The sequence below is a fragment of the Chrysemys picta genome, chromosome 11 (genome assembly GCF_011386835.1).
Source record: "Chrysemys picta bellii isolate R12L10 chromosome 11, ASM1138683v2, whole genome shotgun sequence".
NCBI classification, from domain to species: Eukaryota; Metazoa; Chordata; order Testudines; family Emydidae; genus Chrysemys; species Chrysemys picta.
Window position 1 is genome coordinate 57,854,214 of NC_088801.1, and position 13,666 is coordinate 57,867,879.

The window sequence follows — 13,666 nt, forward strand, 5'->3', positions numbered from 1 at the left end:
AACTAATACTGTTATATTTGCATACAAAATTTGATCAAGGACAAAATATATTTATCTTCTCTTGGATACACCACGTTTAGCAGTGAGGATGGCATAATTTCATCCTTCCCTTTCAGTTTATGCTGATGCATGGGAAGGAAAGTACCTGACTTTCAGAACCCATGTTGAGTTTTCAAGGCTAGCACGTAGAAATAGACATCTTTTTATTTGTAAATTGAGCACATATGGTATGGAGTCATTTAAACACAACAATTAAGTAACCTCATGATATTTTACAGTAATTTTTCACCATGGAACAATACTTCATAATTTAGAAAATTAAATGTTTTGTGCCAGGAGACAGAAGTAGCCTGCTTCTGTCCTTTCTTCTTTTCAGACGGTATTTCTCTTTTATACAATAGTAGCAGTTAAAGAATCAATCTTACATTATGAACTTCAGTAATCAAACAGGAAAACAAAGAAATCTCTGAACATAATTTTACAGAAAATAGTGGCCTTGATATTAAATGCCCCAGCCTATAAAATCAAGTGCCACATGAAACCAAAGGCGGTGGCTTTGGGGGAAAGACAGTAAAAGCTGCTCAGTTTGCAACTATAGTAGCACTGGCAGCAAACTTTCTTTAAAAAAAAATATTGTAATGAGTAAATTATAGATAAATTAAACAGAGATAATAGGAAAATGCTTTGCTGATAAATCCAGACAGCCCTATCTTGATCCTCTGCTATGTGAATTTATCTTGAGTACAAGACCCCTTGACTTTGGCTTCAATTGATTTCTAAAACAGTGCTTGAATTGTTGGGAGAAAATATTAGTATTGCGAATGGATGGGGATCCAGCCGACCCATGAGCTTGCTTGGGGATTAGCTGTCCATGTGTTATGCTCATACAAAGCCCACGGGATCTTTATAGAGGAAGGTAGATATGCACAGCGTTTACTGAGAATACCACAGTTAGCATATGCTTTTCAGTCACACACACATACACACACACACATAGTCCTGCAGTGATGTTTATAGTTACCAGTCCAGAGTCTGGATCAATCTAGTGGCCAGCCAGACTGCTCGCAGAGGGGAGCGAGGCTCTATCGGTCGTAATCTGATGCTCCTGGAGTGTGGCAAGATGAATCCAAAGTCCCATGGCAAAGCACCCTGATCTTATAGTCTTTTTTTCTATTGAAGTCTATGGATTTTGCTGTGTCCGTTTCTGATGTAAACATTCCAATACACCTCCGAGAGGGTCATCCTGTCCTTTGTTCTGATTTAATCAATTGTCCGTAGGGGTGCCAGCCTTCACCTCAGGGTCGTCAATCTGCCCTTCATTATGGATACACGTTAATGATTCTTTGATGTTCTTTAAGTCTCTTCACTCCTTCTTCCTTGACTCTGGCTATAACAATGGCCTTCACACCTTATCTTTTCCTGATGCATACATTCCTCATTCACACAAACAGATTGAGAATACAAACAGTAGTATTTATATGAGCAAAAAGGCATTGCAAATTATACCTTGCTAAGTTTTACAATCAATAACCAAGACGATTTACATTGAGACCCAGGCCTTCAATGTTTCTCTAATCTACTTAACATAGACACAATAGAGAATCCTGTGTTTTACTTACTAAACCTTAAAACAAAGAAATGTATATTTAACTAGAGTGCCTACTTTGTAATATATATAGGAAACCATAGTAGACATTATAACTTATCCTAAAACAAAAGGGTGACCATGATCAGTCATAAGGATTGTTCTGGTCTGTCATTCCTTTCTGCTATTCAAAAAGGATGGCTGACAGGATGAAATCAAATCATACATTAATTCTTATGGGTTACAAATTCTTATGGGTTATTATAAAATCCTACTCCTACATATGTCCCCATTGTGATTGCAATTTTTAAAAATCAGGTCTTCCATTTTCAACCTTTCTCTCTTTTTTTAACTTTTTCTCTCATGACTCAAACACTTCATTAGCTTTTGAAAATAGTTTATTTATTTATGCATATTTACACTGACGTCTCTCTACCTGCTTTCATTTTGTCTGAGGTGGCAGTAAGGATGGGCTTGGTTGTAGTCCCCACAGGCAGCTAAGAACAGGTTACGTCGTTTTTCTGCAAGTGGTTTTGTGGGTAAGATGCTGGGCTGGGATTTGGATGCTGGCTCAGTCACAAACTTCTTATGGGACCTTCAGCAAGTCACGTAATCTGTCTGTGCCTCAGTTCCTCATCTGTGAAAATGGGGATAATACTCCCTTTATCTGTCTTGTCAGTTTAGATTGTAAGGTCTTTAGGGCAGGCACTGGCTCTTCCCCTGTGTTTATGCAGTGCCAGGCAAAATGGGGTCCCTATCTCAGGTGGAGCCTCTACAGTGCCTAGCACAATAATGCTGGGGCCTCTAGGGTGTACAGCAATCTTAATAAATAATAAACATAATTGGTGCTACCATAGTTATAAATAATAATTAAGTAATGGTCTATATAGAGGAGGAATGTCTTTGTGTATCTTTGTTTTTCTCTAATCTTACAATGATGTTATTTTGGTGAATCATTCATTTTTAGGATTGGCCATTGCAGTTCCTTGCATTCTGGACCATGGTGATGGTATGTTAATGGGGGGGGGAGGGGTGATGCCACCTTTTTATAGCAGATACATGGGATGATGAACAGTTTGTAATACTGTAAAATGCGAGCGTCTCCTTAAAATTCTGTGCCAGGGTTTATGCAACAGTTATTCCAGCAAAGAACCGGAGAACAGTCCCGCTATTTGCTTTTCTTGGCGATAGTAACCACTGCCTTTGCCTTTCCTGGCGGCGAACCAGTTTTGAAAGTGATTGGAGCAGGATGGGCTTTTTATCTGGGATTGCACAATGGGTGGAAGCTATCTATAGCTATGGGCCTCTTTATTATATCAGTTACATTTGCGGATCACACCACCCCCGACTTCTCATGTTACTGGCTTTGCCTCCTGGCCTCTCGAGTTCACAGGCAGCCCCGCCCAGGAAAGTTCATCACTCGCTGCACAGCACAGCTGGTTTGCGGGGACAGGAGCTGTGATTCTCTGCGTCTCGCAATGTCTCTCCCCGCTGCAGGGGGAGCGGGGCCTGATGAGCTGATCTTCTCCGTGAACGGGAGGAAGGTAAGTGAGCGGGGCATTGGGGCGGGGCGGGAGGCGTTGGCGTGTCCTTTGGGCCACTTCTCATGTGATGGCAACCGGACACACAGACCCAAGTTCCTCCGACTCCATGGGCAGGTCTCCACCCCCACTTCCCTTTCTCCTCTGCAGGGTCAGAAGAGGAAACAGCCCAGACAGCGCTAACGTAGTTATTTAATCCCCACTCCTCGCCCCAGGAAGCAGCATGATACTGGGGGGGTCGGTCGGGGTCTTTAGCTGTCACTTCCACACGGATAGCGTTCTGCATACCTTTAACACTTCTGCCTTGTGTCTTTCTTGTATGCAGTTTTGCCCCCTAAGATGCATTTTTTTCCTCCCCATACATTTTTTGTCATGGCGCTTTCTATGCACATCAGTGCTAGGTAAATTACTTGTCTTTTGTATAAAATCTAGAGTGCCATGGAGCTGAAGGGTGTTCCACTCCTACTAACATCATACACCTTAAGGGCTGTGAAGTTTAGAAGAGTAGCTGTCATTGAGCTTTCTACCTCACCCAGCTTTTTGAATGTCCTTGACACGCAAATGATTTTCAAAAAGCAGTGGGAGAACAATAACATTGCATCCCCAAACGAACATCCCATAACCTCTCTAGGGCTGTTGTCAACCAGTGTTGAAGTGATGGTGTGTTAATTTGGGGGGCCACGGCAGACCTGCAGATCATGCACTTTCCTTCCTGCTGCCTGGTGTCTCACAGGATTCCTGTGGATGATGATGTCAGAGGAGGGAAGATTTTAAAAATCACAAAAGGGAGTTAGGCCTACAGCCCTTCCTGGAACATCAATGGCAGTTGGGTGCCAAACTCTCCTTTCATCCTTTGAAAATTTCCCTCAGAATTTCATGCGTGCAAAAAAAAATTACTGAAAATTATGTGTTTTGCTTGAAATATACATTTTCTTGACACACAGTGCAATGTGGAGAGGATAGGAAGGCAGATGTCACTAATGGAAATGCCAAAGCATAACAAAATACGATGAATGAAATGGAAGCTACTGGCCTAGTAGAACGTTGATGTAATGGGAACATAATTACTTAAACTGGCTATTGATTAAACACTACTTTAAGGTTTAGCTGATTCAAGATAATGGGATAAAGATTCCTCTAATCAGATAGGTATGTAGGAGTTTCTGGATGATGCTATTGCTCCATGTAGCTTAGTATTCTTCCTCTGTCAGAGACCATCACAGAATGAAGAGTGTATTGAGTCAGTTTTATGCAGTGCTGGATGAAGAGGGAGAAGTCTTCCTGACCTGCATAGTTTATGCCCTGATGCATAAAATCTGATTACCATTGTGTAACGTTTTCTTGGCATGGATAGCTACAAATATTGTTAATGGTCATAGCATTCATTACAGCCATACCATTTGAGAGGATGATGGGGCATTATAATTTTGTAAAGCATTTGGATACTCTGTAGGATGAATACAGTATAGATCTGTGGGCAAAACTAGGAGGAAGGGGATCCCTGGCACTGGCCTGGCTAATCTGCCCTCCAGTGTTCATCATATTATGTTTAAATAATAACGAAGCTCTATAATCTGTCAAGAATATTGATTTCCTTATTCATTTCTGATCTGGGGGTGTGTAGTAAACTCTTCCTGTGTTTGTATTTTTAATAACTGGTATCTGTAACCTTGCAGTAATACTTCCCTGTCCATCTGCACTGTGGAATAGTCTCTGCTCCCCTTCACTTCCAACAGGCCATCAGTCTGTTCACAATTCTGAGAGTTCTCCAGAGTGGTTTTGTATGTCTTTATACGTATGAAGCATATGTGCATAGGCTGACATACAGTCCCATTCCTGGAACCCTTTACCTTTAGAAGGGCTCAGGATGGATTCTTTTGATGTGGCATTCCTCCTATCACCATGGTTGTTTTTATTAAGGATAAGCTGTCCTGACAGTTTCTTTTTAGCAGTAGGAATGTCAGACAAAAAACTTCCAAAGGAAGCAAAAATTCCCACCTATGGCCCTTAGCAAGTGCTGTTTTGTTAAGTGGGGGCTTTTGGTTTGTGCCCTGAAGGATAAACATTGAATATTTTTGTAACAGCTTGTTTCCCTTCCTTCTGCAGATAGTAGAGAAGAATGCTGATCCTGAACAAATGCTGTTGTCTTACCTCCGAAAGAGACATATCCTTTCCTTGTTGATGCAGTTAGGGCACTATCCTGCAGACTGTATTCAGGAAAAACTCCCACTGATGATAATTAGAGCTTTGCCTGGTTAAGGATGACAGGGATTGGGCCCTGAAGCTGCATACAATTATAATATTAAGTTATGTATCTTTTTAAGAGCCAAACACTCTTCAGTGCTTGACTATATTTTAATGTTAGGAACTCCATTAAACTGTAAAAATTAGCTAAATGTTAGCTCCAACTCAAAGGGATTGTAGTCCACTGGTCAGAGCACATTGCTAAATCAGGCAATCTGGGTTCTATGCCAAGTTCTGCCACTGACTTGCTGTGACACCTTGGGAATGTCGCTTACCCTTTTTGTGCTCATCTATTCCCATTTGTAAAATGAAGATATTAATACTTATCTGCCTCTCAGAGATTAATTAGTGTTGTGAAGTGCTTTGACATTCTCTGATAATACCGTGCACTTATATAGCACTTCTATCAAATCACGGGGATTTTGTAATAAATAAGATAAGATGAACCAAGCCTCATGGGTACTTGGAAGGGAGGCTAGAAGCTGTGGGAAATGGTGCGTTAGACTATTAATTAATAGAAGATCCACTGTGAATTAGCAAGTAAGCGGGGGGGAGTTGAATTACCCTTGTCAGATAATCTGTGATAATGTTCTGTAATCTAGTTCTAAAAATAATGAATCTTTTGTAATCTGAGACCTGCTGTTAAATCCTTACTAAGAACCAGATTGCAGTCAGTATCTTTGTATGTGGATTATGTGTGTATTAGTGAAGTGTGACTACAGGATTTACTCTCTGAACTGAACTGATGCTTCAGAATGGTGGAAGAGAGTACTGTGCTGCTGGAAGTCCCATTTTTCAGATAATGTGCAAAACTGATGACCTAACCACTTGTGTCAATAGAACTCCAATGGCACTTTTGGGAAGAGTGGGGATACTAGTGTTCGTGTCCCAGCTAAATTTAAAATTTGTAATTATTCTGCCTATTGTACTGTATCTAAAAATTGATATTGTCATCTGGAGAAGGTAATTTTCAATTCTTGTCCTAAAATGTGCTGGATAGTGTTTCTAGTGCAGGACAAAAGTTCAGTAGAGGTGCCTGAACAAGACTTATATATACAACTTGAAAAGTGCTTTGAAATCCTTCAGGTGAAGGTTGATTAATAAAATATAGTAATATGATGTATTACATTTGCCATTAAATTGGAGAGTAAACATTACTTAGTACGCTCCTAATTTTTAAGCACAGACCAAACCTCTTTAGTGTCATGCTGCTTGAGATTAATCTATGCATGTTCCTCAGTAGTCTTATATCTAAAAGCAGAAGTTGTTTAGAATAGATGACAGCACATTAATATTTTGTGCTAATCATGGATTAGCTTTGCTTGTTTTCATGTATCGGGGGTAGCCATGTTAGTCTGTATCCACAAAAACAACGAGGAGTCCGGTGGCACCTTAAAGACTAACAGATTTATTTGGGCATAAGCATCTGAAGAAGTGGTTTTTTTACCCACGAAAGCTTACCCAAATAAATCTGTTAGTCTTTAAGGTGCCACCGGACGCCTCATTGTTCTTGTTTTCATGATGAGCTTCCATTAAAGGCAGAAGTTCTTTACTGATACGTTGGAAGTGTAGCAGACAAAAGGGATCTAGATAAGCTATATGTAAGCATAAATGTCTTGGGTTGTAGGAGGAGCTCTACAAACCAAGATATAAATCCTAAATCATGGGAGAATGTTTCTCCCAACTCCATAACTTCTTAGACCAGGGGCCCTCAAGCACGTCAGTAGTGTGGACCACATCTCAGTAGAGAGAGTGACTTGTGAACCATCTCCTCTCCCAGTGGTGATTCTGTGGCTCCCCTTCCGAAGTTTCATTCATGATCACATAACATCCCTGTGGCAAATAAAGAAATTGCTTCCATGGAAGAGTAAAATTGGGAAAGTATCTGTGTAGTTTTAGCTTCTTTTAATTAACTTTATGAGCTGGAAACAAGGAGAGAGCCACCACCATGTGACCAGCTGGCTTCCACAGACCACCAGGAAATGCTCCATACACCAAGTGGAGAACCTCTGTCAGACATTTTCTTGTATTGTTGGCATATTGGCAACATTTTTACCCTACTCTTTTCTAAAATCAGGACCAAAAATACTTGTTCGGTGCTATACAAGACAAATAGAAAGATACTCCCTATTATTAAATAGCCAAAGAACCTTATTTCCAGAAGTGGCTAAGTTCCTGCAGCTCCCACTGACTTCAAGAGGTGGGTGCTTAACACTTTTAAAAAATCAGACTCCAGGTGACACTGAGAAGAGTTATTGGGAAACCAAGAGGAGGTGCTGATTCAGATTTGAATTTTTTATCACTCTTTTTTTCGGCAATGTTGGAATGAAGAACACAACAGAGTCACATGGGTTAGTGTCTGTGGCATTGTGGAGAAATATGGGATTTGAGTGGGTGGGAGCTGGCACTGAGATTAGGAGGCTGATCCATGCACAGTGGACAAGGTGGGAGAAGACACGAATATGTGAGTAGAAATGAGAGATACAGGACGGTGAGGATGGCATCACTGGGAAAGCAAGGAGGCAGATGATACAACACAAGATCTGAGAGGTGGGCTGGGATGAAATGCAGAACCTTGACAAAAAGGACAAGAAATTAACTTTTGATGCAGCATGTAAATGTGAGCCAGTGAAAGGACTCAGAGGCCAAAGCAAGGCTTGAGGAAAAATATCTTTCACTAATCTCTGCCTTTGGAGTTTGCTCTGGTTGTAAATATGAAGTGGAATACTTGCCCACATGTTCAAAATCAGTTTGAGACCCATTACATTCAAATATTATGCAGTTAATTCTGAGAATTGTAATACTGTATTTCACAACTCTGAAATAAATTCCTGTTTTTCTATTGTTATACCGCCGAAAAAAATATTTTTGGCTATTTGAATTTGATGAATTGCACTTTGCCTAGGTAGCAGTTTGATTCCCATTTTGTTCATCTGATTTCCTGCGAGAGTGATGATTTCAATAAACAATGGTTTCCTTGCAAAATACGTTTATCTTCCCATTGTTTAGTTTGTGATATTAACAGACTCAAAATAAACCTAAAGGTTTCATTTTAACCCTACTGGGAATCTAGACATTTTAGTCTTTGGTGCCCTGATTTTCAAAAGCTCTGAGCACTTAGCAGCTCCCATTAACTTCAGTGGCAGCCATTTTGAAAATCTTGGCCCTAAGGACTAAGGCCCAGATCCACAAAGGTATTTAGATTCCTAATTTACTTTGAGGCCCCGATTCAGCAAAGCACTTAACTACATAGTTAAGTTAAATTTATGTCACCCACGAGTCTTGGGCCCTAAATCTTTCATTTCCCCCATGCTACACTGCAAGTTACTGAGTTTACCCAAAAATATAGTTCAGCCACTTTGAAACAGAACACATGAGCTATACAGAATATCTACTGTTGTTTCTGTCCCAGTGGGATATTTACATATTGTGGGCTGCTCTTGCTTCCAAAGGAAGTCAACAGCTTCCAATGAACTTGGTGGGAGCTTGGTCAGTTTATTTTGTAGTTTTGGTCTTAAAATAATTGAAGATTTCAAGCAATTGAAAAATGAGCTTCTGATATATGTGCCATTGCACTTGTCCAATTACAGGTTCTATATATGTTGCCTTTAGGAAGATTGTCCTCAAGCTTTATACAACCTGGGAAACTACTGGGAACAGAGCAGAAGCAAAACATGAATTCTTAAATACCCATAAGCTTTTTTCCTTAATGGCAGCTCTTTCACTCCGTCTCACAGGGACTAAGTATGGCTGTGGAGGAGGTGGCTGCGGAGCCTGCACTGTGATGGTCTCCACATATGAACCAGCTTCCAAGAACATACAGTATCCTTAACAAAATATCTGGAATACTCAACAAAACATTTTTATGACCTTTTAAAAATAAATGTGATTTCAGCTTACTAAAGAAAATATGGCGGTCTTGTTTTAAAAAAACAAGAATGTAGATCAGGTTTTCCTATGTGATATTGTATTTTAAAAAAAGCTTGTCAAACTTTAACTTAATATTCAATTTAGATTGATCATTTGCAGAAAAACCTAGCGGTTAGGTCTTGTTAGTTCAAAGGCCATTTAAGTGGAAAAACTGTGCACTGAGTCCAGGGCTGGCTGGCTCCAGGCACCAGCAAAAGAAGCAGGTGCCTGGGGCGGCCAATAGAAAGGGGTGGCCCATCCGGTCTGTGGCGGGAATTCGGCGGCAGGTCCTTCAGCAACTTAGTCTTTGGCGGCAGCTCAACTCCACTTCAGTCTTCGGTAGCACTTCAGCGGCGAGTCCTTCACTCCCTCTAGGTGCTAGCTAGTCTTCTATAGTGTCATGAAGGAGAAAAGGGAGGTTAGTTACCAACAGTAACTCTTGTTTTCTCACTATGTTGCTTGCAAAGAAACACTCTGACCTTCCCTCCCGCCCTCTGCATCAGAGCCCTGCAAATAGGGCTTCTGATGGCAGATAAGGATTAAATGATGGAAAGGGTGGGATATTTATACTCTTGGCCCGTAGAATGTTAGGCTTGAGGGGCATGCACAGGCCCCTAACTGCCAACTCTTGCATGACCAGGCATGTGACTCCTACAATGTACACAAGAATTACTGTTTATATAATCCCTATGTTTTTAAAGCTTATAATTCTAGTTTCACTCAATATGATGATGATGATGATGGGTGCTTATAGCTAGAGAGATTCAGTAAAAAGCACTTTCTTAATTTACCACAGAATACTATTACACTATATTTAATGTCCTTGATTCTCCTTTACAATCCAAAGACATTATTCTGCCAATGCCTGTCTATTACCAATATGCTTGTTGCATGGCGTTGCAGTCACCACTGTGGAAGGCGTAGGATGCACAAAAACCCGGATACATCCAGTTCAGGTGAGAGTATGCTGTAAAAGGATTTTTGCTTTCTTCCTTCACGTGCCTAGGATTAATTGGCAGTGGTGGTACGGCATTGTTATGATTTTTAAAGATATGGTATTGCTCCCACTACTAAAAGATAGCTGAAGACTCTGGATTTTTAAACTGATTCTGCAGTGTAATTCAAAACGTGTGGAGAAAAACAGGAAAATATAGTCTTTATGTACAGTTAGCTAGTAAATGTCACACATGCTGCAAAAACTTCAGGAATCTCCAGCATAGTATGGGAACAACCTATTTGCTAAAATAAAACAGTTCTAGATGATGAACTAAGAGGCATGTGATCTCCTGCCAATGCCGGCACCTCCTTGAATCCAGAAAGGAAATGCCCATGGGCTGCAAAAATGGCCAACGGTATTAACCTTAAAATTATAGCATGTCTATACAGAAAATATTTTGGATTATTTGTCCAGCTCTGCTAAAAATCAAAGTATTGTAAAAGGCGCAATGTGCAATGTTGCTGCTTGCTAAACAGTGCGTATACTGTGTGTTGGAGGCACAGCAAAGAAGATACATAAACAGTGAGACTCATCTTAGTGGGCCAGCAAAAGTCTGATATTTGTTAGACGTTGTTAACGGTCAGACTAACTTTTACTGGAAACCTTGATAATACAAGTATAAAGTGGTTGATTAAGACTTATTAGAGATGCCCCTTCATGCAGACTGCTTAATATTAACAGAAAGACAAGATGGGTGAGGTAATATCTTTTATTGGACCAACTTCTGTGGGCAGGGCCGGCTCTAGGTTTTTTGCCGCCCCAAGCAAAACAAATTTTGACACCTCTCCCCCCCCCCCCCCTTTTTTGTGGCTTTTACACATGTTTGCATATTGGGGCAATAACTGCAGAATATAATCACACATCAAGCATGTTTAGTTGACTCTGTTGCTGCAAATTTCAGAGCAGAAAGTCAAAGGAAAATCTTTAGCTCCTCTTTGAGCTGAAATAAAACAGTGCAATTAGTCAAACTGATCTTGGGAGATGCATGCAGGCTGATACGAACATCTAGGTAAAGCAAAACTGTTAAAACTCAATGATCTTTCACTTGTTAAAGAACATGTGTTGCTTACTCTGAAGAAAAAAAAATTGGAAAAAGGCTCATCCAAAATTAAACTGCGCCAGGGAAAAAAATCAAACTCCCCCGAGGAACAGGAAGTGAGATACTTTATTACTATACATTGATCTGTCAATGCCACTCACGGAAAGTCTGAGCAATCAAGCTGCAGCAAACATATGATGGTTACAGAAATCTATACAATGTTGGAATTAGTCAAGTTGAAAAGTTCAGCAGTGAGTGGCCGCAGGGACGGCTGCCGCCACACCTCTTTCTGCTGTGAGCAGGTGAGAGGAGTCCAGGCTTGGAAACAAGGCTGAAATTGACCATGTGCCAAGAAGGAGAGTTGAGCAAGGAAAACCCACAGTAACGTTTAGCCTTAAACCGCAAAGGGAAAAAAGGAAAAAGGGGGGGGGGAGAAGAGGAAGGTGAAGGGGTGGCTGACTGTGCTGCTGAGCTGGGAGTGTGTGTGTTTGGGGGGGACATTAGCCAGGTCCAGCCTCTGCAAGAGCCATGGAGAGCCCAGTCCTATCCTGTGTCCTTTTCCCGGGTGATCAAAGACCTGTCCAAAAAGGCTCTGCGGAGAAGCAAAGCAGGGGAAAGCTCTGGGGGAAGCGGAGAGAAGCAAGGGCAGCCAGCAGCAGCCCGGCTCCATGGAAGGGAGCGCATCAGCTGGGGAAGAGGAGAGCGGGGATGGGGAAAGCTCCGCGCTCTTTTTGCAAGCTCCCTGCGGTTTCAGCTTTTCCTTGTGCTTCAGTTCGCCCGGGGCGGGGGACAAAGCCCTGCAGCAGGATCCCGGAGCAGCCTCCTCCTGCAGCCGGGTGGTGAAGAGCCAGTGGGAGTTCGAGGCGGGAGGAGGCGACATCGCCCGACCGCTGCCTGGCACTTACTGTCCACAGGCTGGAGCGCAGCCCTGGAGCCTGCAGCAGCTGGTCTCGGAGGAGCCGGACCTGGTGATCGAAGTGTCCGGCCGGTGGATCTGAGCCCACAAGTCGGTGCTGGGGGCCAAGTCCCCGGACATCCTGCGGGTGAAGGGGGTGAGCTATGGGGTGCAGCACCTGCCCATCGACACGGCAGGCATGGGCGAGGTGCGCCACAACAACCAGGCTGAGGTGGTGAGCGGCGCCCACGTGCTACAGATGCCCTGCGCCCTGCACTGCGTGGCTGAGGCCATGCGGGCCCAGCTGCACCTCCACAACTGCTACCAGCTGCTATGCCGCCCCTGGGAATGTGCAGTCCCAAGCAGGTGCTTGTTTTGCTGGTGCCTAGAGCCGGTCCTGTCTGTGGGTGAGAGAGAGAGACAGTGTAGCTCGAAAGCTTTTCTTTCTCACCAGTAGAAGTTGGTCCAATAAAAGATATTACCTCACCCACCTTGTCTCTCTCATATCCAGCTACAACACTGCATATAATATTAAGAGACTGAGATAAAGACAAAAGAACTCAGGAATTGACAGTCTGGATCAGACCCATGGTCTGTCTAGGCCGGTGCTCCATCTCCAGCAGTGGTCAGCACCAGATTCCACAAAGGAAGGTGTAAGAACCCCAAAGTAGGCAGTTGTGGGATAATCTGCTCCCTTTGTCCACCAGTCAGGTATGCTTGGACCCACACATCTGAAATAACTATTCTTGGTTCAGATTTCACATTAGATTAAGTTTCTTCTTGAAATATCTCACATTTCTAAGAGGAAGGCATTTAAGTTTGTAACATTTGTCACATTTTATATTATGTTAATTAGGTCAGATCTTGTAACCCTTTAAATCATGTTTGTAATTTTTGAAATCAACAGCTTTTTTAAGTGATTGAAAAAGGAAATTTGTTGATTTTGCATTTTGAAGCAGGGGCTGTTGTTCTGTTTTGTTCCAGGAAAGGCTGGCCAAGTGCCATGGCTCTCAATGTGGCTTTTGCACCCCTGGAATGGTGATGTCCATGTATACTTTGCTGAGAAACCACCCTGAACCCTCCATGGAGCAGATAGCTGCAGCTCTGGCTGGTTAGTTTTTGTTTGTTTGTCCTCCCCCCCTCCAACCCCCCATCAAAATGCCATTTTTAATATATGAACAAACAAGATAAATAATCTCTTAGTAAATAAGATTTTTATACACGGTTTCCTTTCAGAAAAGCGGGGGAGGGAAGAAATCAACAATGAATTCTTTACTGCCTGAAATCTGTGAGGTGCCTATATACTAAACAGCACATCTGTGATGTCATGCTGAATAGCATACCCTCCAGCGGAGTGAAATCTTGGGCCAAAATTTTCAGAAGTGACTAGTGATTTGGGATGTCTCAGTTAGGGTGCCCAACTTGGCACACCTTTAAGGGAGTTGATTTTCAGAGG

General features: G+C 42.1%; 2 protein-coding genes across 4 annotated transcripts in view; one reads left to right on the top strand and one right to left on the bottom strand.

Annotated features, from left to right (window-relative positions):
- Nucleotides 1-13,666, bottom strand: part of LOC135974151 (serine/arginine repetitive matrix protein 2-like) — a 994,828-nt gene that overhangs the window by 208,035 nt on the left and 773,127 nt on the right. The window lies entirely within an intron of this gene.
- Nucleotides 2,980-13,666, top strand: part of AOX1 (aldehyde oxidase 1) — an 84,111-nt gene continuing 73,424 nt past the window's right edge. Inside the window, exons 1-5 of one of the 3 annotated variants that reach the window (XM_065560405.1) lie at nucleotides 2,980-3,129; nucleotides 5,233-5,290; nucleotides 9,096-9,192; nucleotides 10,127-10,235; nucleotides 13,195-13,321. In XM_065560405.1, coding sequence (XP_065416477.1) covers nucleotides 3,064-3,129; nucleotides 5,233-5,290; nucleotides 9,096-9,192; nucleotides 10,127-10,235; nucleotides 13,195-13,321 — 457 coding nt within the window. In that variant the 5' untranslated portion in view covers nucleotides 2,980-3,063. 3 annotated transcript variants of the gene reach the window in all.